At 39.3% G+C, this 24,055-nt stretch overlaps 1 protein-coding gene and 1 long non-coding RNA gene across 18 annotated transcripts in view; one reads left to right on the top strand and one right to left on the bottom strand.

The window, feature by feature from the left end:
* The window catches only part of LOC137196633 (regulating synaptic membrane exocytosis protein 1-like), a 275,917-nt gene that overhangs the window by 189,117 nt on the left and 62,745 nt on the right, over nt 1–24,055 (top strand). For 11 of the 12 annotated variants that reach the window (XM_067609374.1, XM_067609373.1, XM_067609372.1 and 8 more), the window contains exons 3-4: nt 11,610–11,820; nt 15,379–15,390. The exons of the other annotated variant lie outside the window; for it this stretch is intronic. In XM_067609374.1, coding sequence (XP_067465475.1) covers nt 11,610–11,820; nt 15,379–15,390 — 223 coding nt within the window. The remainder of the gene's footprint in view (nt 1–11,609; nt 11,821–15,378; nt 15,391–24,055) is intronic. 12 annotated transcript variants of the gene reach the window in all.
* The window catches only part of LOC137196639 (uncharacterized), a 38,895-nt gene that overhangs the window by 7,551 nt on the left and 7,289 nt on the right, over nt 1–24,055 (bottom strand). The window contains exons 4-5 of one of the 6 annotated variants that reach the window (XR_010931283.1): nt 23,896–23,993; nt 11,719–11,805 (exon numbers count right to left, since the gene is read on the bottom strand). The exons of 1 other annotated variant lie outside the window; for it this stretch is intronic. This is a non-coding gene — a long non-coding RNA (uncharacterized lncRNA). Of the gene's footprint in view, nt 1–11,699; nt 11,806–15,926; nt 16,366–23,895; nt 23,994–24,055 lie in introns of those variants that run through there. 4 more of the 6 variants (XR_010931284.1, XR_010931282.1, XR_010931280.1 and 1 more) reach the window with 4 other exon arrangements.

Here is a 24,055-nt window from a genome sequence, read left to right as displayed (position 1 = left end):
TCAGCATGGTGGGTTCTCTGACGGAAGTGAGGGAGGGGAAGGGATGGAGGAGGAACAACAGAGCTTGGCACAGATAGAGAAAACTAGAGAGCGAGAGATTCTCCATGTCCCTGCTGCCATATGGTGAGCAGCCAGGCCACAGCACATCACATACATGCACTAATGCAGAGGTAAGCACAAGGGAAGGCTGTATATGTACATTATATGCAGACACTATTTCTTTTTCTCTATTGTTAATAAAGTAGGGCTCGTCAATCAAAGTGGCAAAAAATTTTTGTCACATGACTGTGTTAAAAATAATTTCTCAGACAAACATCTCTATTAGGTACTGATCATTTGGTGGTCAATTACAATAAAATGCGAAAAGTCATTTTTAGGGCTGCAGTTGCAATGATTATTTTCATTATCGATCAGTCTGATGATTATTTTCTCAATTAATTGATTAGTTGTTTGGTCCATTAAATGTTAGAAAATGGTGAAAAATGTTTCACAAAGCCCAGGATGACATCCTATCATAACCCAAAGATATTTAGTTTACTATCACAGAAGACTGAAAAAACAGGAAATATTCACATTTGAGAAGCCGGAGCTATGAATCAATTATTGAAATAGATGGTGATTAATTTAATAGTTGACAACTAATTGATTAATTGACTAATCGTTGTAGCTCTACTCATTTTGACTTTATCCAGAAAGACCAAAAGAGTCCTAATTGAGTTTTGCTTGTCGCTCTTATTTTATGAAAATACAGCTTACTGTATCATGATGTTCATAACTTAACAATAAATACAAAATGTGTTGTAGTTTTTGTCTATATTTAGTGTCATTTTGGCAGAATTAAAGCATTTTTCTCACCAATAGCACCTTAAAATGCTGTCTTTTTATGTGAGTTTCATGTCGGTTTGATGCAGCCTAACACGCTGTATGTGAACACTTTCATAATCTCCAGATTTCTATCTGCCTGTAAAGGTGATAAAGTGTTTTCTGCAAATAATAAGGTGTTAAAGTGAGTGTAGGTGGATCTCCTTTGCATGCAAACAAATTCCTTTTCTGTACGCACGCACACACACACACACAGATATACACACACTCGCTGCAAACCGGAAACCCATTTCTAATTCTGGCATGCATTTTACCTTCCATTCAATTTCACAAATAGCATGAGAGGGAGGAAACTTTTTAATACTCGTCTATAATAGGACACAGAATGAGCTCCAATCAATCTTGTAGATGACTCCTCTACAGTAAGAGTGTGTGTATGTGTCTGTGTGTGTGTGTGTGTGGGGACTAGATTAAAGACAGGAGCGAGAGTAGGTTGGGGCGGAGGAAAAGCGAACGCTGAGGAGACAGGTTTGAGTGGGACAGAATGAAACTTTTGAAGGTCTTCAATTAAACATCTCACAACAGAACTGAGTAACAAGGGACTACATTTACTTAAAAACTAAGTGTTGGAGAGAAAATGAGAATGAGAGACAGAGTTGGAGTGCTTAATTTCTAAATGGCTGTGAGGTGATTTTCTCTGACACTGACTCATTGTTATTTGATTCATGTCTGCCCGCTTCTTGAATATCGATCCAGGAACTGGAGGAGTGACTCATACTCGGCCATAGAGGCCTGAGTCATTACAGGGAAAGCGTCGGAGCTGGCTCAGAATCCCTACCTGATGCCACCCTGCTTTATAAAAGCCCAGGAGTGGAGAAGGCCGTGCCAACATTTGGCTTAGCGGCAAGTAATGACGCTCAAGGACTGAAGGACTCAGCTATTTTATCTGCCCTATTTTTGGACACATCTACTGTATGTCAAGCAGGGGGTCTTTGACTTTTTGGAGTTGCTTAACTGTAACTTTAAACTTTGAAGGAGGATCCAGGCTCTGGGTCCAAAACCATTTTGGGAAGCAATTTAGGAAATTGAAGGGAAACTTTGCCTGCAGAGTCCATTAGCAAGAGGTGAGAATGAGTGGACTCACAGTGATGATATTTGGTTAATACTTGAGAATATCTTAAACTGAATGTTTACTGAGCACTGATGAGATGTAAGTGTGCATGTGGTTGTTATTTTATATTTTTCATACTGTCAACAAATCCCATGAAAAGACCAAAACCAACAACTTGTTGGTCCATCTGCCAATACTTTGTGACTTCCTTCAAAATAGAAGATGTAAATATTAAAACACAGCTCACAAATATACAGTTTCATTTTTAAAAGTTAATAAATGATTTCCCTTAAACAGCTGAGCACTGTAGTTTAAGCAAACATTGCTAAAACAGGAGTAAATAGTGCACTTGTTGGGGGCTATTTTCAGCTGTGGATTATTACACATTTGGTGTGCTAGTGAGTATTTATGACAGCAGGATGGTGTTTGTGGGAGTGAGTCAAAGTAAACTACAGTGCCCATGCTTGATGTGTTTTTTTGGGACTACAATAGAGCTCTATGACACAGAGGAATAAGATATATAAAGATTTAGATACAGACAATGCCTGTTAGTAGGATTAATTCATTGTTGGTTTTGCTCTTTTCATGGCATTTGTTGGCAATAAGGAGAATATAGAGTTTTGTCAGGCTTATCTTTTATAGGAACTGTATGTGTGCGTGTGTGTGTGCCTGCACAGTGTGCGGATGAGGAGGTCAGGCAAGGCACGCAGGTTGATTAAATGGTCCCTAGATGCAGTTCCTACAACACCACACACACACAAACACACAAGAGACTGAGCCCATCAGGTGAGCAGGTAAAAAGGTCAGTGACCTACATAAACACTTTTCCCAAAACCTCCATAAATCTGTAATCATCTGTGAAATAGAAAGAAGAATTTATGTGCTAAAAGCACATCAGCCCTGCTATTGCACACTGTTGCTTTATAGTGACATTGTCATATAGGATTAAATTCTTATTATGCAAAATGTAGACTGCACTAGTTGAAGCTGCACAGCACATTCAAATCTGCAGGGTAGAATGCCAACAAGGGATATCCCTGTGTGAGTGTGTGTGTCCTCTCCGTTTGTCCTTGCCAGGTAAAGGTCTATGTGCCATCCAGCTTTGAGTTACGGTGCATCGTAGCATCTGTCACAGTGCTATAAAGTTGGTCCAGAGGCTCACCTCACCTCCCCCTCTACTCCTCCACCCTCCATCCTTCCTTACCCTTTATTTATCTGTCTTCTTTGCTCTTCCTACCTTCTTCGTATTGCCTGTGTGTTCAAAGCCTAATATATCTCATTCCTCTGTGCCATAGACCTCCATCGTTGTCCAAAATCTATTAATGTCAATCTCAACAAATGCACTATTCCTTCCTGTTTGAGTAATGTTGGCTAAAAACTACAGTGCCCAGCTGTTTTAGGAAATTACTGATCCTTTTAAAAAAATGAACCTATATATTTTTGAACTGTTTTTACAGATTTACTGCAGTTCAGCTTGGGGCTAAGTGCTGGAGACATTTTTGATTTTAGTCTTTTCCTGAAATTTGTTGACTGTAAAGAAAATATTGAATAATGCCACTCTTATCCTTTATTTATATAATTCTATTATCATATATTTTTACCTATTTTAATTTTCAATTGTCAGTATCTCAAAAGAAAGACAGCAACAAAATGTAAAGTGGACAATTTATGAAGTCAATTTCTACTTGAGAAAGAGACGTTATCTCACTCCTCTGACAGATCTGTTCACTTTCTTTAAGAAACACAACATTTAAAGACTCCACAGTAAACTAAATGACTTGTTATGGTGGATATTTGCAGTGATCAGATGTAATTTACATTTACATATTCACCAGTTTATTTCTCACTGTAAATGTTGAAATAAACTACTTTTACTAAACAAGCAAGGACTAAATGATCATTGGTTTTCTAAAAGACAAGTATTGTTTAAATCCTAGAAACAGGTTGATTTACTTTGGAAACAAGTGAAATGATCTCAACTCATTTTTGCGCTTCCATTAAGAAAAATATGATTTTTACAGCTTGGTATGGGATTAAATAAGGGATACTTTTTTGCATGGTGTTGCTGTTGTGTGTAATACAATTTAATTTACATTTTCATTGACAAAGCTTAGGTTTCTCTCTGTGTGTGGAGTCAGAGTATCGAGCTTGTTAGTGCTGCGCAGCTCAATTACGAGACACTTTATGTTAATGCTGGTTCCTGCTGTGAATCGTGGACCATTTGTTTAAAATATGTATATATGCACCCGCATAGACACGCACTTACACGCACAAAGGGTTTATTCTGAAGTTGTTCAAGAGTAAAGGTATTTAATGTTTTGATGGAAAAGTAGAGCGTGTGCATAAGAAAAGTGAAGCTTTTATTCTCACTTTGCTTTAACCTTGTGTCTTACTACATTTGAATATGGATATTTTTCTGCATTTTCTTAATGAGCACGCTAGCTGTTTCTCCATCACTGTGTATGTTTCTCTCTGATCTCTTTCGCTTCCTGTCTTTCTGCCTCTCTTTCCCCTCCCTTCGCTCTGTCCTCCTCCCTGTCTCGCTCTCATAATGATCTGCCAACCCCCCATACATTTCCCGACACTGCTATTTGATGTGATAAAGATTTTTTTTCTCACCTGCGAGAGAGAATTTGATGGCTTGTCGTGGTTGACTGATTTGCGGAGATGTACTTGATATATTTCCCACTACTGTTCTCATTGTTTGCTTCTACAGTATGTCCTACTTTGACACATTCATTGCCAAACACACACACACACACACACACACGAAAACCATACACACATAGCAGAAAACACCAAAATTGTGTTAGATTTAGTCCATTGCCTTCCTGGTTTCTGTTAAGTGAGGAGAACAGAGATAAAATGACACACGTATCCTTCGTAGATTGTTGGATCTGTTACTCAGTTTAACACGTTAGTGAATGCTTTTACTGTATACATTGCAGAAAGATGGCAGAGTAGGTGGCATGCTAACTGTTTAGCATACGCTATTGTAAAGGGAGTATTTGTATGAAAGATGCACGGATACAAACTTTATTCTGGTCATGACTGAACTCTCAATATACCCACTTACAATCAATACATACTGCAGCAATTTACAAAATGAACAGTGATAACTCAACTTGTTTCTACTGTACTGATAACACTAACTCATAATTTATAACCTACAACACTAACAGTACACTGAAGGCTCCATGCTAGCTGTTTAGCCTGTGTTGAAAAAATAATTATATTTAGTCCTAAACTTTGTTGAATGGGTGAGACAGTTTAGCATGTGAGTAATATGGCATACTTTTGAGTATACTTGACTTTTGAGGTGCCATGCTAATAGTTAAACATATGCTATGTTGAAAGAAAACTTAATGTTGAGTGACTGTGGGCTCCATGCTAACTGTTAAACATGTGTTGAAAGAATAAATATAGGCCTAACCTTTGTTGAATGATAGTAGCGACTAGGGGTGTCACAATTTCGATTCTAAATTGAAAATCTATCAAAATGAGTGTTCAGTTTCGACCCTCCGGGATCCTCATTGCTTCCTGGCCCAGCGGGCAGTGTTATCTCTTCAGCCGCGGAAATGCTACTAGCGTCCTGGTTGCTTCCGGTTCATGCCAGGCTGTTGCCTGGCACGGACACTCAGATGTTCTGGAGGTTAACGTTTTCTGATTAAACTTAGCTCTCTGTTTGGTGTCCCACTTCAGGTAATTACAACAGGAAGGAAGCAGTGGTACGGAAAGTAGCCACTCAGCTAGCATTTTGCATAGGAGCGAGAGGGTACGTACACAGTAGTGATGACAGTTAAATGTCTTCATATAAGGCCGTCCCTGACACTGAGGTGTATTCAAGACTCGATAGTCTTGACCCACAAATCAAGACCTGATAGCCTAACGATGGCATCAGTTCTGAAAAAAAATTGAAAATACTAACTTAGCTAACTGTTTAGCATGTGTTGAAAGAATAATTCTGCATACACTTTAGTGAGTGATAGTAACGCCAGTTTAGCATGTGAGTAAACACAGTGTATAGTTTTGGGCAATAGTAGGTTCCATGGTAATTGTTAAGCTTACACTATGTTGCATGAAATTACTAGGCTGATGGAAGGTAGGCTCCACATCTTTGTATTTCATTTCGTTGGCTGTTCGTTGGCTCCATTTCAGTGGCAGCCTCCCTCAAAGAAACTCAAATTTATTTACCTCAACTTAACTTTTCTTTGAATCTGGCTTATGTCATATACAGGCCTTTATTCCTAATTTTCCCAGTTTTATGATAAGTATGTTTTGTCACATTTTAGTTATGTCTTCCTGTTTCCTGATCTTCCTCAATATTTACCTGCTGTCTTGATAAATTAGTTTAAAGTACATTTCCACAGCACTTCCATCAGTACACCATAATCATGTTATACTCAACACTCTTTTGGTCTGAGTTTCCATTTTTATCAGAATACTGTTGTCATTCACTAATTCCAACCATTTCTACTTTGCTGTTTTTCCACTCGTTAAGATACTGTCCATGATACTCAACACTTCTTGCACTGACATTTCCCATTAAAAGTCTTCTAACGACTCAAAGGGCATAATCCCTGCCTTTCCTGGTTGGCCTTTAAGGTGATCTGCATGAAGTGTAAATGTCATTAAAGGTAACTTGAAAGCGATTGAAAAAACAGCAAAGTAGATGAGATTGGAAATAATCTGTCAGTAAAAAAACTGCCTCACTTTGCTGCCAGTTTGTTTAAAAAGTTGCCCGTCTATACTGCTGAAAAAAAATCTCTCTTTAATGAGTTTGTTTGATTATTAGCTACCATTCAGCCCACATCTCAGTCTCTCCCTCTATACTTATTTCCTCTCTCTTCCATGAATCTTTTATTCTTACATTGTTAATTTGTTGTTTTTTTTAACCTTAATCATTTTCTCTGACTCATATTTACATAAACAAGAACACCTCCCGCATATTTACTGTATGCATCATTCTTCTTAAGGAGTTTAATCTCAGTAAATATCTGTATCGTATAATTAACAAGTACACTGAACACACATAAACAGGAAAAAATGGTGGTATTGTGACCGGAGTGATTATCATCAGGATGGGAAGTGAAGGATAAAGGAAAAATAGGTTGATATATGAGGGAAAACTGAAAAAGGAGACAAGGAAAGGCACGCACAAATGAGAAGAAGGAAAGGAACATGAGCAAAGACTGAAGGAGTTAAAAAATAATCAAAAAGTTTGATGGACACAAAGAAAGAAAGACAGGAAGGAAAGGAGGTTGGTGAGGAGGAGTGAGTGCACAGAGCCATTTTTATTGAGTGTAGTTACATCTAGCCAAGAAGGATTTATTAAGCCTAATACCAATAGAAGCCATTTTGGATTAAAGCCACGTATCACCAATATCTCTAAAATAGCAGCACAATAATCATCATAATAAAAACCAAACATAAGCCTTTATATTCATCTGGAATCACCACCAGCAAAATTATCACGTTCAATTCAGTTTAAAGGCTTCCCATGGACAACCAATGTAGTATCGATGAATTCTACAATAAACATACAGTATAATCAATCAAACTGGCTCTATATATCACACCCATATTGTACTCTATATTGGTCTGACTCTATTAGCCTGTGAACAGAGCCAGGGGTTGGGACACAGTGAGAGCCATGGATCAGGAAGTAAATCCTGCGGTGCTGCAGCAGCAGGTGACCTCTCTGTGACCTTTGGTTATTGCTCCCAAGCAGGAAGTGTGTGTGTCATCATTGGTGGGTTTGTATGAGTTAGTGTGTAAATGTGTGTATGTTGGCAGTGTGTTTTTGTGTAGGGATTACAAGAGAGGAGATGGGGTGAGGTGTGTGTGTGTATGTGTGTGTGTTTGTGTGTATGTGTGTGTGTGTGGGCAGGTGTTAACATTTCCAGGGGCAGGTTGTGTTTCAACCACTGGGTCCTGCTCCTCTCTGAAGGGTTTTCTTCAGGTTGTATTTGGACGAACAGTTTGTTCCGTTACACCCCAAGGAGCAATGTTGATCTCTCTATCAAAGTATCGGATGTTGGGCTTCCTTTTTTCTGGCCTCTGCTGCTGGAATTTGTAGTTTTTAATGGCTGAGCTGAAGGGGGAGGAGGCTGCATCCCTGGTCCCCTGTCTGTAAGTAATGTACTACAATGCACAGCCGCTGAATGATATCAAATGCTGTCAGTATCACAAATGCTCTTTACTTTTTTGAGTGACTGAGCAGTGATTGAATGTTAGGATGTTGGAGCATGGCTTTGGTCAGCGTTGTCCGGTTTATCTTTAAAAAGGCTTTTATTTTCTCACAAATGGGTTTGTGTGTTCATCATTGTTTAGTGTTTGAGATATGGTGGTCTGAGGTTTGTTTTGGTTTGTTTTTTACAGTTGTGGAAGAAGTCAGATCCTTTACTTATGTAAAAGTTCAATACAACAATGTAAAAACACTCCATTACTAGTAAAAGTCCTGCATGAAAAATCCTAGCAGTAAAAGTAGTTGTTTGGTCCCTCTGACTGATACATTATTATATATGACATCATTACATTATTAATAGTGAAGCATCAGTGTTAGAGCAGCATGTTACTGTTGTAGCTGCTGGAGGTGGAGCTAGTTTCAACTACTTTATATACAATTAGCTAGTTTAGTCCAGTGGTTCCCAACCTAGGGGTTGGGCCCCCCAAAGGCTCACCAGATAAATCTTAGGGGTTGTGAGATGATTAATGGGAGAAGGAAGAAGAAAAAAAACAAAGTTCTGATACACAAATCTGTTTTTGGTTTTTGGACTTTTTCTCTAATCTTTGATTTTTGCTGAAATATTGGATCATTTGAACATTTATTGAAATGAAAGCATGTGAGAAGTTTAGAGGGAAAAATCACTATTTGGTGGAGCTGTTAACAACTCATAGACATGTGAAATGTGACTAAAGCTGTCAGATAAATGTAGTGGAGTGGAAGTATAAAGTAGCATCAAATGGAAATACTTAAGTAAAGTACAAGTACCTCAAAGTTGTACTTAAGTACAGTACTTGAGTAAATGTACTTAGTTACTTCCTACCACTGTTTTTATGTGCTGTTTCTAGTCATTATTTCATAGTGTGTGCATTATGATCTGCTATGCTGCATTTTAGACCGGTTTGGTGGAAGGAGCAGTTTGCCATAAACGTATTAAGTTAATTAATTTTTCTCTTCACTCCTCTTTTTCTTTCTTTTCCTCTCCTTTTCTCACCACTCCCCTCCTCTCCCCTTTCCTTTTTTTGATTTCCTCTTCTCCTCTCCTCCCCTTTCTCTCTCCTCTCCTTTTTTTCTCCTCTCACCTTTCTTTTTCTCTTCCTTCCTACTTTCCTTTGCCTAACTCTCTCTCCTCTCCTAGCTTCTTATTTCTTCTTCTCCTCTTCTCCCCTCTCTATTCCCTCCTTCTCTCCTCTGCTCTGCACGCTGTTCTCTTCACTTTTTAAAATCTCTAGTACTCTACTTTTCATTTCTCCTTTTCTCACTTCTTTCATCACTTACCCTCTTTCCCCTTTCCTCCTCTCATCTCCACCCTTTTCCCCTTCTCTTTTTTTCTCATCTCCTTTTCACTTCTCCTCTTCCCCTTTTTCTCTCTCCTCTTTTTCCACTCCCCTCATTTCTTTTTGTATTCCTGCCTACTTTTCTGTGCTCAACTCTCTTCTTTAATTATTTCCTCTCCTCCTCTCTCATGCCCCCTCTTCTCCTCTCATATTTTGTCATTTCTTCTCATCTTCTCACCCTTCCTTGTTTCTTATTCTTCTCCTCTCTTACTCCGTTTTCTTATTTCTTCTCCTCCTCTTCACTCCCCCCTATATGGTAAATGGGTAAATGGCTGCATTTATATAGCGCTTTTATCCAAAACGCTTTACAATGTTTCTGCTGCTCATTCATCCATTCACACTCACATTCACGCACACACACAAACACACACCAATGGGTGCAAGCTACCACGCAGGGTGCTGGCACAACCATCGGGAGCTATTTGGGGTTCAGTATTTTTCTCAACATGCAAGATTTGACATCTCTTCTCTTCTCTTCTCTGCTCTCCTCTCCTCTTCTCGCTGTCTTGGTCTTTTCTTATTGTGATATACAGCCAGCTGTTCTTGATACACATTACATGTATAGTATGTATACATCAGATTTTGTTCACTCCCCTCTCTAAGACCCTCTATAACTCAGTAGTCTATATGATCAGAACTGATCTGCCTGCTCAGGCGATGGTTAGGATAACTACCCTGACTACGTAAAATAAAAATGAATACATCTCTCTCCTCTTGTGATTCTCAGCCCATCAGTTTTTCCACTCTTTGGTCTGTTCCCCCTATATTTGCTCTCTCCTCAATCTCCACAGTGTGAAATCCAATTAATCAACATACTGTAACATCTTAGATAAAACCAATACTCTTCCCCTCTCTTTCTCATATCGATTTTAGGGGTTTCTCGTGCTGGCAAAGCAGCCTGAAACAATAGCACAAACAAAAAGTTGATTGCACCAAAACACACAAACAGTACAGAGAACAGTGATATCGACTGGACTTAATGCAACGATTGTCTTCTTCGCTCTCTGGTTTCAGTTCACTTCTCCTCCCCTTTATTTATTTATTATTTATCCAATAAAAGTCTTGCCATCCTTTGATAGTTTTTATTGTATCATATCACCGTTGTGTGATATGCAGTCATCACAATCTCTGGATTTACTGTAGAAGGCCGAAACTAATTGGATCAAAGGAGTATAAGAGTAGTATGTAGTCATGGTTTTAACTCATTTCTTTGATTAAAAGAGTTCAACTCATGCAGGAGCAGTCAGATGTTTATTTTTTTCATATCTTTATATTTTTATGTATACATATTAACTATTTTAACATTAATATTTACTATCAGATGGATTGCTGTGAAATTTTTTACAGACCTTAAAGGTCCATGAGAGCTGACATTTTGGGTTTTGTGTGAAATGTCTTTTAAGCTACTGGATGGATTGTAAAGACATTTGGTACACACATTCTAGGTCTTCAGATGTCAAACTATATTGACTTTTGTGATTCCCTGACTTTTCACACAGGTCAAACATTGGTCTGTTGATCGGTTTGTTCGGTCAGTCCACCACTTTGGTTCAGACTGAAATATCTATATATATTAGATTCAGACATTCATGGTTTCCAGAGGATGTATACTAGTGACTTTGGTGATCCACCAGTAGGTTGGCATTTTTGGTTCAGAGTGAAATATTGCAACAAGTGTAGTAGGGATTGCCATTCAGTTTAGTTCAGGTATTCATGTTCCCCATGGAATGACATTCAGTAACATGATCCCCCGACGTTTCATCTAGTTTCGTCATCTGATCAAATTTTTGATTTATTCAAGACGTGGTTTATGACCTGCAACTCTAATGACATTCCCATCAGCCTCATACATTATATTTTTTGCTATTTAGCAAATTAGCATGCTGACATGCTAAACTAAGATTGTGACCAAGGTAAACTTAACCTGTCAAGAATCTGCTTGTTAACATTGTCATTGTGAGCATGCTGATGTTAGCATTTAGCTAAAAACACTGTGGTGCCCAAGTACAGCCTCACAGAGACACTGGCTGTGATCAACACACCCAAAACACATCAACTTCCAAAGATGCCAAAGCCTTCATGTTTCGATTTTTCCTTTATTCACTTTTTCCAGAGGCATCCAGCAGCAGCTGTCCAGCTATAGGGAGACTGTGATCCGGCAGGCTACGGCGGCGACGGGGACAGCCGTTCACCGGGATGACGCACCAACCTGCGGCATCTGCCACAAGACCAAGTTTGCAGACGGCTGTGGGAATCTGTGCTCGTACTGCCAGACCAAGTTCTGCGCCCGCTGTGGGGGAAGAGTCTCCCTGAGATCCAACACGGTGAGAGAGGAAGGGGGTGGACTACACTGTGTCTTATGTAATGTGTCAGTGTTTTCTCATGGCCAATTACTCTGATTCACACATATCCTGTGAAAACCACATACACGAATTTGCAGGCAAAACACAGAACAAGTGTATGGAGCCCCAAAACAGACAAAACTCAAAAATAAAACAGGTACAACAAAATCCAGTTGGGTTAATAGTTTAAATGGATTGTTTAAAGAAATATACTTGTCCTTTAATCTTCAAATGTTTAGTTAAAAAACAGTCTTATTTTGCTCAATCCCTCCCTATTGTCGCAAGCGACATTTCCAGTTTTCCCTAATGCTTCAGTGATAATCAGATAGATCGATAGATAGATAAATAAATAGACAAAATTGTCCAAAGAAAAAAAATATTGAAGAATAAAATGAACTAATGAAAGATAAATTGAAGTAAAATCTATTATTATTTTTAATCAACTGATTGGTGGTAAAGGAAAATCCAGAAAAGTTTTTCTTTTTTTAGCAACTGATTGGAGGTTACTATTTCTACTTCTGCTACTACTTGTACTATTTATACTTATACACTCCATTTTAATTATGTATGTACTAACAGTATTATTAACTGATAGATTCAGTTTTACTGCATTTTTGACTCTGATAATCTCGTCTGAAAATCTGCCTTTTGTTGGTTTGGGGCCTCCATACAGAAGGAACCAAACACTGCAGCACATTTTTTAAGGTTTTTCCTTCAATTCCGTCTGTATAAAGATACAGTACAATAAACTTTCAATATCTTGTTTGGATAGTTATTTCTGTTTTGTTTAACAAAAAAAACATTGAAGTATTTGATCTAAACAGCTCATTTGTACACATTATAGCAGTTTTATCAAGTTGTCTTAACCAATTGTATTGGTCTCAATGAAAAGATTACATTACACTTTATTTCTTGGTGTAGCACTGGTCTGTATCCATCATGGGATCCAAATCTGCACTCAGATGCAGTAGACACAATAACACGTATAGCACATGCACCTGTTCACTGTATGTCCGATCAGGCAATATCAGGGCCTCAGGTGTTGGAACTCAGGTGGAGGTGATGAGCCATAGCACATATGTGTGTGTGTGTGTTTATGGGGTTAGTGTATAGGATGTTCTGGATGTGTGTTGATGTGTGCTGTATGTGACATCTGTGTGTGTTACTGTGTGTTTATGTGTGCGCCTACCCATGTGGTCTGTGCTTGCGTGTGTGTCTGTGTGTGTGTGTGTGTGTGACCCAGGCAGGAACTGGTAAAGGTTAATTGGGCATTAGACTAAGCTGTGGACAGAGGGGGTGGTCTCCCACTCTGTCTCGGTCTCCCAGGGGTCCGGAGGTGCCCTATACACGCACAGCAGGGTGTAGGTGTGTGTATGTAAGAGTTGGGAGGCAAGTCTTCCTCTGAAATAAGTGACGTCCCCTCTCCCAACCCTCCCCTCCCCTACATCACTGGTGTGGCATTTAATGACCTCACACACACCACAAACACACACTCAAAAGTACATCCTAATTAGTTACTGCCTGACATGGGGAGAGTTCAGCTGTGGGGTCCCGGGTGGTGTGTTGGGGTGGGTGGCAGCTGCATTCAGTGGGAGAAGGTCTTTGAAAAGTGGATTTCACACACACACACACACACATATACAGACACGCATAAATTTGCAATTTGCAAGTGTTTTCAGGATATTTTGAATGAAAATTTGACTTGGAATGTACTACTACTGTTAACTGTGAACATTCATCCCCTTGGTGGGGGTGTGTTTGTTCATGTACTGGAGTGACATTAAATATAATCCAGGAACAGGAAGTCCAGTTTGAGTAACAGATCTGTGAATTTCTTGGCTAGCAACAGCCAAGTACAGTGACTTCCTGGAGCCTTGTCGCAACAGTGCAGTTGCCAGACATTCAGCGCTGGTTGGAAGAATTGTTTTGTCAGTCAAGAAAGACTTTTTAACATTGTTTGTTTGTGTGCTAATGAGTGATTTAGAGGCGTTGGTAGGAGTACTTTTTCACTTTGGACAGAGCCAGACTAGCTTTCCTGCTGCTTCCATCCTCTTGCTAAGCTAGGCTAATTGCCTCCTGGCTCCAGTCCTTTTTGTCATTTTTATATTTCTGTTTGTGTATTGGTTAAATAAACAAGATAAAATGTGTTCAATAGTGAGCTTTAGAGGGGTTGGTTGGCATATTTGTGAGCTTTTGAGAGAGACAGGTTAGCTGTTTCCCTCTGTGTCCTGTGCTAAGCTAAGCTAATCGTCTGCTGGCACTAGCTCCATACTTAATGCAGAAATGATTTGCATCAGTCTTCTCATCTAGGTATCGGACGAGAAGTGAATAAGGGTATTTTTCAAAATGTTGACGTATTTCTTTAAAGGCCCCATGAAATGTAAAATACATTTTCCCAGATTTAATCCTGTGTCCCTGTGTTAATTGTCAATTTATGTCTTGTTATATGCCAAATATATGTCTGATTAGTATCAGAGTATTTTTACATCACAATCTCCGTCTTTTCTCTTCCTGTAAAACGGTTTCAAATGTTTGATGACTCACCCTGCACTCAGAGGCATTTACAAAAGTTCATCCAATCAAATATGACATGGGGTGAGTAGCTAGCCGCACTGGTCATATAAAACCACACTTCACCATTTGTTGGTTGTAGTAGCTAACAGAGCAATAGAAAGAGAGATAGGAGGAGATGTGTGTTTGGACATCAGTGGGCAAATATTTTGTTTTCATTTCTAAATCAATGTGGCTGAGGTCTCATTCATTCATCTCTCCCTCATACTCCTCCTGATCTAACAACAGGTAAAGGAGGTGTGTGTGGAGCCAACAGTCCTCTGTAGCTCTGTTTCTCTCTGCAGCTCCATGTTGTGCTAAACTCTGAGCCCTTCCCACTTTTTGGAAGTCCAATCAAATGCGAAGGATTTGATTTAAATCCCTCTTATAACCGTACACGCTCAAATATTCCATTTCACTGAGAAATGCATCAGTACAGAAGCTAAAGATGCTCTAACTTCTGTTTCATGGGGTCTTTCAAGCAACATAATGTTTTCCTGATAAGTGTCCTTTTACGGTTGAATATTTATGGTCTTCTCTTGGTAGCAAAGGCAGATGTGCTGTAGTGCGACATTGTTATACTGTTGTTAAACTGTTGTTATGCAGTTGTTACACCATCACAAAGTTAAGAGGTTGGGCTGGAAGGTCCAGAAAACACCAATTCTGCAATGATAAAACTGTGTAGTCTTAGTTGCCCAATCTTAACAAGACCTTAACCAAAGAGGTGTCAGGACATGACATCAACCTATTTTATTGTATTGGTTTAAGGGCTTGTTGGGACATTTCAACTTCCATCTTACACTTACAGGGTAGTAAAAAATATAGAATTATTTTCAGTTCCATAGCCTAACTGCACTGTAACAGAAACTAAAATATCTGTGTGTTAGTGTTTGTCATTGTAGGATCATTGCCATGCTTTCAGATATCATCCTTGCTCACATTCTCTCTGTCTTTCTTTTCATTATACATGGATGGCTGGCTGGGCTGCAGGAGGACAAAGTGGTGAGTGCTGTGATTTTTCTTTTCTGGACTACATAACTCTGCCTGCAACCTTTAAGACAAACCAGCTTAATGGGTTCAGACAGAATGTATGTATGTATGTGTGTATGTACCTATCTGTCACTCTGTCTGTCTTTCTATCTGTCTAATATAATTAAAGTAGGACCAGTTGTATCAATAGTAGCAGCGGTAGTAGCAGCCTTAATAGTATTTATGGTGGAAAATGTACATTTAATAATACATCAGACTTGACCAAACTACATGATCTTGCAACCAGATTAAAACATCTATGTATCCTTTGCATTTCCACATCTACTGATATTCCTGTTCAGGGTCATTAAGGGCTGAAGGCTTGCAGCATGCATTACATGCAGGGAAACAACCTGGTCATCACAGGTAGATCACATAGACAGATCAGTACACTCTATGAACAATTTTAGATTTTGCAACTGAAAACTTAATGTGTGGGAGGAGGTGGAAACATGCCTGTGCAAACATGTGAATAAAGTGTAAACTCTATAAAGAAAGGCCCAGAGATATAAGTTATATATTAATATATTTTCTATTATTAGAGACATACAGTAGCTATTAAGCTGTAAAAATCTCATAAGGTCAGTTTTGCTAAGCAAATGTCCCTCTTATCAAGTTCAGTGAAAGCAGCAGCCAGTTTATACACACCTCTTTCATTTTCCTCTTTATGAAACCCTTAAGAAAGTATAATTGTCATTGTTGCTAAATTATTTGTGCATGGTGGTTGGACCCATTAAACCCAGCACTGAGCACCCAGACAAACCAACATCATATAACCTTTATCTCTGCCACAGTGGGACACGCTTAGTTGGGCTTGCCACGGTGTGCAATGCAGTTGACAGGCAGATGGAAGGGTGGGTGGCCGACTTATCTGGCGTGTTTCTTGGGGTTTATGTTTTGGCCTGCTCCACTGCTGTACAGAAGAGCTGTTCCTCGTCATCATATGGCCTGGTTAAACAAGAGTTAAGCAGAATCATCCGATGTTATACTGCTGGAGAAGTGTTCCCAGCGGACATGCCTTTAACACCTTCCTCTGTTTGTGTAGTTGTATCAGGTTTAGAACCTTACTTGGCCTTGGCTACCTTCCCTCAGGGCAGCTGCCAAACCAGCACTTTGATGATACTTGGCTGGGCTTGAACACCATGGCTGTCCAAGAGTGCTTTGGTGTGCTGTACATAGCAGTCTCACTTCCCTTGCTAAAGCTTGGTACAACAATCACTGGCTCTAAAGAGGAGCGTTTTGGCAGAATACGGGCCTTATGTAGCACTGGCTGTATAGCTGGACAGCAGACCGGGTTTGAATTACTGTTTGACATGGATTCATTTAATTACTCTGGGACTGATTAATCTTGCCTGGCACAGCAGTCCAAAAGTGCAAAGTTACTCTGCCCACTTTTTCCACTCCACTCAAACTAAACACTCAAAGTTAAAGTGAAAGTGTTGGCAAGGATCATTCTGGGCCTGAATGATATGCAGCCTATCAGTGTGTTGTATAGTCCAGATCAGTATTACTGCTTATTAATTAAGTGCTTCTTAAACCAGGCTTCTTGAGGTCTTTCAGGTCACTTCCTGAGAATACTGCACATAGCAAACAAGGGAATGGTATAATTTCACTTAACTATAAATCACTATAATTTCACAAGTAGAAATTTTCTTGACAACTTGTCAGCCAATTGTCAGTCGTTCCTGTGTCCAGGAATTTTCGTTTGGATTTTCTGTGGATGAAGTTTGAGTTATCCGGAGTGTTTTTTTGTCTGTTTAGTGAATCGATGTATTGAGAGAACTAAATACTGTGTTTGAGAATGGTGCTTCATTCCTTCTAATGAATGGTGCTCTTGGGGCGCATACATATGCCAAAAGGTTGTTCTGGCTTTCTCAGGCATCAAAGAGCATATGCATCAGTCTTTGATAGGCTAAACTGGCTCACGTTTCGCTGACTTCACACTGTATCTGCAATAAGCAATTATTGGCTGATATATTGGACTGGCTTTTTATAAGTCTAGCTCCGATGAATGAATGGCACTAGCATAGAATAATGATGCAGTATTTTAGAGAGTTTTTAATTTTTATTTAAACTAACGGTTTAAACTATGAGGATACAAAGAGACATTTTGTGAGTGTTTGTGATCATCACTTTACAGATGTTACTTTGGTAATGATTTCGAATGAGAATAACATTTTATATTTGGTCCAAGCTTGTGAAGCTACTTGATGCAATCTCTTGTAGAGTTTGTCTTTCCTTATTTTAAAATAATGATTATCTACTGCAGCACTTTCTATTAGGATTTGAACGTTCTTCATTTGTGATCTTAACAAAGTTAAACGAGGATTCATTTTTTAGCATACGGAAAAATTCCCATGAATTTTTACATCCCATGACCACAAGACATACTGTTCAGCAAGGATTTGTTTCAAGGTTGGAGTCTTAATCTGATCACAGACCTCTGAATTGCTGCCCACATCACAGATTTGTTCAGTGATTCATATACTGTGGGTCTGGTGTTGTGCCCATTGACGACTGTTTCCCCCGTTTGAAGGACCACTCAAGGCTAGTGGGGGGATTAAAAACTGAGGATATCATTTTTCTACATTGCAAGAAATATGGCGACAAGCACCGATGTTGTAAGTTGACTTAAACAAGTTACAACTCTTAAATCGGTGTATACTTTTGATCAATGTGAAAAATGTGAACATAAGGCCAAATGAATAAAGTGAAGTTCTGGTTTCACTCATACGGTTCGCTCTCTACATACACCAAATTTAAAAAATGGAAGCTTAATAGTAACAATATTTTGATATTCACTAAAATAATCTTGTCTGTCTTGTGTATTTATCTCATGTTCTGAATAAATTGTGATGAGTGTGAAGTCTTGCTTTCAAAGAACATGTTTGAAAGTAGATGGATAGAGCAATGGATAAATAAAGTTTTATTAGGAAGAATGATATACAATGTGTGGTGCATGCAGCCACATGCATAGCGTGTTGTGCTAATGATATTCAGGGCTCATTATCTGCAGTGATAGCTGAGCTCTAGTAGAGAGATGAGTGTGTGTTGTTGTTCTGAAGCGTGTTTCTCACAGAAAGGGCCATTTTTGAAGTCTTGATTCCTCCTCTCGTGGGAGACTAGAAACGAGTGTTGTGTGTTACTTTCTCTCTCTCTCACTCTCTCTATCTCACACACACATACACTCACAGACACACAAACACTCACGAACACCTCTCCTCTCTCTAATTGTAATGTCCAGGGCTGTATTTCTGCGGGGGGTCTGTGCTTTTATGTTGCTATAACTCAGACTGCTCGGCACTGGTAGATTGCTGTTTTTAGACCAATTCTGATTCAGAATTACTGGCATGGCTGCTTCATCCGCTGGTGTTTTCAGGCCACTGATGCTGTTAAAAACAGACGTAATGTTGGTTTTATAAATGCACTCTATTTGAGAACAGAGCCTTTTCCGGTTGAAGATGAGGGTTAGTGTTAGTGTGCATGAGCAAGGGGAAAAACCTGGAGTGAAACTCAAGTTAAATAGACCTTTTTCACTGCACACATTTTGACTGTCAAACAAAGGTATAACTGATACCAATATTAGTTGTTGCATTGCATTTCATTAATTGCTGGAACAGAGTCATGTCTATGTTAGTATTTCCACCTATGCCTTTCCTTCTATGACAAGTCAAGATGTCTTAAAAAATCTGTCATTTGGGAACGATAAAGACACAAGAGCTCTGAGGCCAGCAAGATTCAGGGAAGCTAGATTTACTCCGAAAGCAAAACAAACATGGAAAGTATACCATGGACAAAAACAGCTACTGCTCACTAAGTAATGATATTCAAAATCAGTCAAATTCAATATATAAATGGACCTATCTTGTTCTTGAGTTCACTGTCAATAGCAGAAGAGCCTTTTGTCTTTAATGTGTAAAAACTACGGAGGTTAATGAGAAACATGCATGAAAAGGAACATATAGTTCACGGTCTTGACAATGTTAAAAAAAATGTGGCTTCTTTTGTTTCTAGTTTTCCCACTATCATTGCTGATTAAAATCAGAGTCACTGTCATGGAACCACCCGGCTAATTGATTAATCTACTGTAATTGTTTCAGCACTAGATACATTAGCAAGATGTAATGTGTCTTTAGACATATGTTTTCCCTTTTCCCTGTTTATCATTTTCTTACTCTTAGAAATTCAAAAAATAGATGTGTTTTATCTTTCACTAGCAGGAGAGGATTCATGGAAATCATTACTCTGGTGCGTTATGAAAGGTGCAAAGAAATACAAATAAAGTTATTATTATTAGTAGTAGTAAAATATAATTGTTTATAGCAGTTATTTCAGTTTGTGTCAGGACGTGGTTAGCCTAGCTCAGCACAGAAAAACTGGAGATAGAGGGAAACAGAAAAAAAAATGGCTACCAACATCTCTATGGGTGACACCTTGCATCACAGTTACACAGATTACCATTTGATTTGATTTGATTCCACAACCAACATTTCGTTATGTGCTGGGACTATTTCTTGCCAAACAACAGCTGGTGTAGTGACTGTGCGCAGCTTCCTTGAGTCTTGTTGTCAGTGAGGTTGACAGGTTTGGTAAGACTGTGCTTGTACAGAGATTTACACCAGAACCTGTGCTCATGACCATGTCTGACAACCTGCACAGATGTACGTGGATGGAAAAACTGTAAATAGTAATTTTTACGTTTCTGTTATTATTTGTATTAAACAAACAAGACATAGTGTATTTGTGAGCTATGAAGTTGTTGGTAGGTGTATTTTTGAACTTTGGAGAGAGCCAGACTAGCTGTTTTCTCCTGCTTCCAGTCTTTATGCTAAGCTAGGCTGATATGTCCTGACTCCAGTTCTGTACTTAACACAGAGACAGGAGAGTGATAACGATCCTCTCATTTCACTCAGACAAAATTTCCAATAAACTTATTTCCCAAAATATTGAACTATTTCTTTTAAGTCACGTATACAATCACAACCTACTGTCAGTCAATGAAGCAGTCTGTATAATAAGATTATTGACCTACCTCTGCTCAGGACTGTCTTATGCCTACTACCACTACTGCTAGCATCACAGTAGTCTTACTCCCTGAGCCTGTGAGTGTTTATAGCTTCTTATTACATAAAGGAATTTGCTATAGGAGACTCAACATGTTCATTTATCTTGCCATGATGTTCACGTAATAGTTTTGTTTGTGAGCTCAGAGGCAACTCTGTGTCATGCCTCAACAGAGTCCCACTTAATTGTGCAGCATTACTACTGCTACATTGCTAACTTATCAAATTCAGTGATGGTCCCAGGATTCTCTCAGGCCTCTAAAGCAGAATTTGAGTGTAGAAACTACCAGCTTGTAACTCCTTTTGCTAGCCACTGTGACTGACAAAGTTAGTCTTGAAATTTGACAGGAATCAGCTATCAAATAAAGGCAAAAATACCTTAAAAATAATCTTACTGTGCGCCTGATACTTGCGCAAATGTATATCTATTGATCTAAACCTCCAAGGAATTATGCCTTTGTGCTGCTTTGTGTCAGGGTGCAGCACAGTAGAAAAGCCTGAGCGATGTGTCATCTGCTGTTAACGCCACAGCGCCTCATGATTACTATTGATCGCCAGTCTCGCTAGCTGCGTCCGTCTCCACGTCCGTCTCTCATTGACTGGTCTTAAGGGGGCCATCTCTCTCCTGGTTGTTGCTGTACACGCTCTTATGAAAGCAGGATTACACACACACACACACACACACACACACACACACACTCTCACTGTATGGTGTTTCTCTGCGCATACAAGCACACTATCCACCATACTGCCTATGGCTGTTACACACACAAACAAGGAAGACACATTTACATGCTCATGTACACATACACACATAAAAACAAATTTACCTTGTTTGCGTAAGATGGAGACAGTGTGGACATTTTCCACAGAGTGTTCAGTGTTGCTGTTCGTGTTTATATGTTTCACCAGCATAATGAAGTTCTATCCAAGGTTCGGAAAGGTAGAAAAGGTTAAAAAATAAGTAGTTACTAATGTAGTTCTAATAACTAATAACTGCTGTCTAGAAAGTTTCTAGACAGCAAAATAATGTGTTATTTGTCTTTCAATGTGGGTGATTTAAAGTTAGTCAGTTGTTCTGGAGAACAATTTTTGGTATTTGAACTTAACACCTGAACAAATAAAACCCTTCATGCTCCTTCAGAAGCTCTGCCTACCAAATTCATGGATACATATTGCCATGGCAATGACCAAAAGAGAAATATGGTGGAATCCAGAGTGATGCATTAGCTATAGAGTCACTTCTGTTCCTCTCACACACACATCATGAGCAGAAAGACAATTTCATCTCATGTGAGCACAACAGTTTATCCACACTCTCCGCCTCTCTGCAGCCTCCCCACTTCTCACTGGACCTGCGTTCAGTGTCTCTGTCCATGTATCTCTTCCATGAGAAAAAAACACAGCCTCTCTCTCCCACCATTCAACAGGTGATGGAGAGGGGAGACTGTCATGTCCTCACACAGACAGCTGTTCTGATGACTTCCCCCCGTCCTGTGCATGAGCATGTTGCTGATTGGCTGGAGTAGAGTTTTGTGGCTCGCTCCGAGCCACTGTGTTTTCATGCCCATTTACAGAGCCAGGGCTGTGCACACACAGAATGGACATCTAGTGGACCATGAGGAGATATTTGCTGAATTTGCCAAAAAGTGTATTAGAATTAGAATCACTGACTTTACCTTTAAATGATGATTTAAACTTTTAAAGCCCGAGTTTTAAAGTTTAAAAAAAAAGTTTTTTTCTACACTTTTCCTGCTTGTTCCAGCCAGTCTTCATTAAAGCTATAAAACACCTACTGTGCTTTGAGTGAAATATTCAAATTCATGATCTCATGTTTTATGGCTGCACCAAGGCTTAAACAGACATTCTAGATGTCTATAATATGTCTTGTGCACTATTGTATACACATAGTTTAGCCTGACTGGCCCAGTATTTGGTATCTTTGGAAACTTTGACAACACTATTATTATTTAACAGAATTAAGAATTACACTTCCATTATGTTGAAGGCCTCACAAGAGACAACTTAAAAATATTCAAAATCAACTGACTTTTAGTTCCTAGTGTGGATCAAGTTCCAAAAACACTGAGCCCTACACTTGCCATAATGAAACTATAAATTTGAAGTATTCAAGCGCAAGTTGTGATATTTTAATCTTGACGACATCATCATCTGGATTATTTTCCCAGACTTGACAAAGCTTCTCCAGAGATACAGAAGTCATCGTAACTGTATTCACAGGCTGAGCAGTACTGCCAACTAGTCTTGATGTGTAAAACTGATGGAATGCCCCTTTAAAATAAACTTGTGTCAGTTTGAACAATCCTTGTCTGCACAAAATGCATTTTCTAAGACTGGATGTAAGTTGCTCCGGCATGGGTTGAGGAGGTTCACTTCAGATGTATGAATACATGGCGACCCTTTTACATCTTCTAAAATACTATATATTACATGTATGTCTTCAGTCAACAGTCAACTCATTATTCATCTCAGTTTTAGTCAGTCAGAAACTTAAATAAAACTTAAGACTTAAAAACTGGATACTTGTGGATATCAAACACACACACACACTTTCCTCTCTTGATTTCTCTCTCTCTCTTTCTCACTCTCACTCTCTCACACACACACACACACACACACACACACCCTTGGAGCTGACCCTAACGTTACCAGGTGCTATGTTTGCTAACTGGAGACATTTAGTGGTGAAAAAGGGAAGTGCAGTGTCATGACTTCCTTCAGTCTTCTACACTACAGTTCTAACGTCAAGGAAAGAGTGTGTGTGTGTGTGTGTGTGTGAGCGTGTGGGTGTGTAAAACGTGCTGATGGTTGGGGTGGGGTTGGGTCTGGGGGATTCCAAAACACAGTAACATATTAACACATTCCTACGATGGGAACAGTGTGTAAATACCTGCCTAAACTCACACACACTCTCCATTATCTTTGTCTTCATTCAGAGAAAGGGTAGTATTTGTGTGTGAAAGAGAGAGAGAAAGGAGCTGGAGGTAAACTCGTCCTCCCATTGACCCACTGATGATGCACGTGTGTGTGTGTTTGTGTCAGGGAAATATATGTTACATCTGTCCTCTGGAACAAGGCCCTGACCTGGCCCTTGTGTACTGTCTGAGGGAGCCAAAGTGAATTTCAATATTGATCAACTCACTTAACTGTAGATATGGCCCGTGTGTGTGTGTACCGTATGTGTGTTTTTAAGAGAGAGAGTGTGTGCCCATCATGCATTGTGCTTGCTTGTAAGAATATTGTTCTGCGTGTTACTGTACAAATACAATGCACATAGGTGCCTGCAAATGCACTTATTTGTGTATGAGCTTCCTGCGTGTGTGTGTGTGTACTGTATATGTATGTCTGTGTGAGTGTGTTTTTCTGCGGGTGCCGGGCTGTGCTGATATAGTACCTCATTAGCTGCTGTGGACACTAATCTCCTTTGTGGCAGTCTTTCATCCTTAGCGCAGGATTTATAGACGCCCTCGTTTACGGCTGCCGCCTCGCATGCTGCCGGTGCCATACGTCAAGCTGTCATTGGCTGATGCTACTTCCTGGTCCCGCCCCTCCTC

This window comes from Thunnus thynnus, chromosome 14 (assembly GCF_963924715.1).
Source record: "Thunnus thynnus chromosome 14, fThuThy2.1, whole genome shotgun sequence".
Lineage (NCBI taxonomy): Eukaryota > Metazoa > Chordata > Actinopteri > Scombriformes > Scombridae > Thunnus > Thunnus thynnus.
The sequence above is the reverse complement of the archived record's forward strand: the minus strand, read 5'-3'. Positions and strand labels throughout refer to the sequence as shown.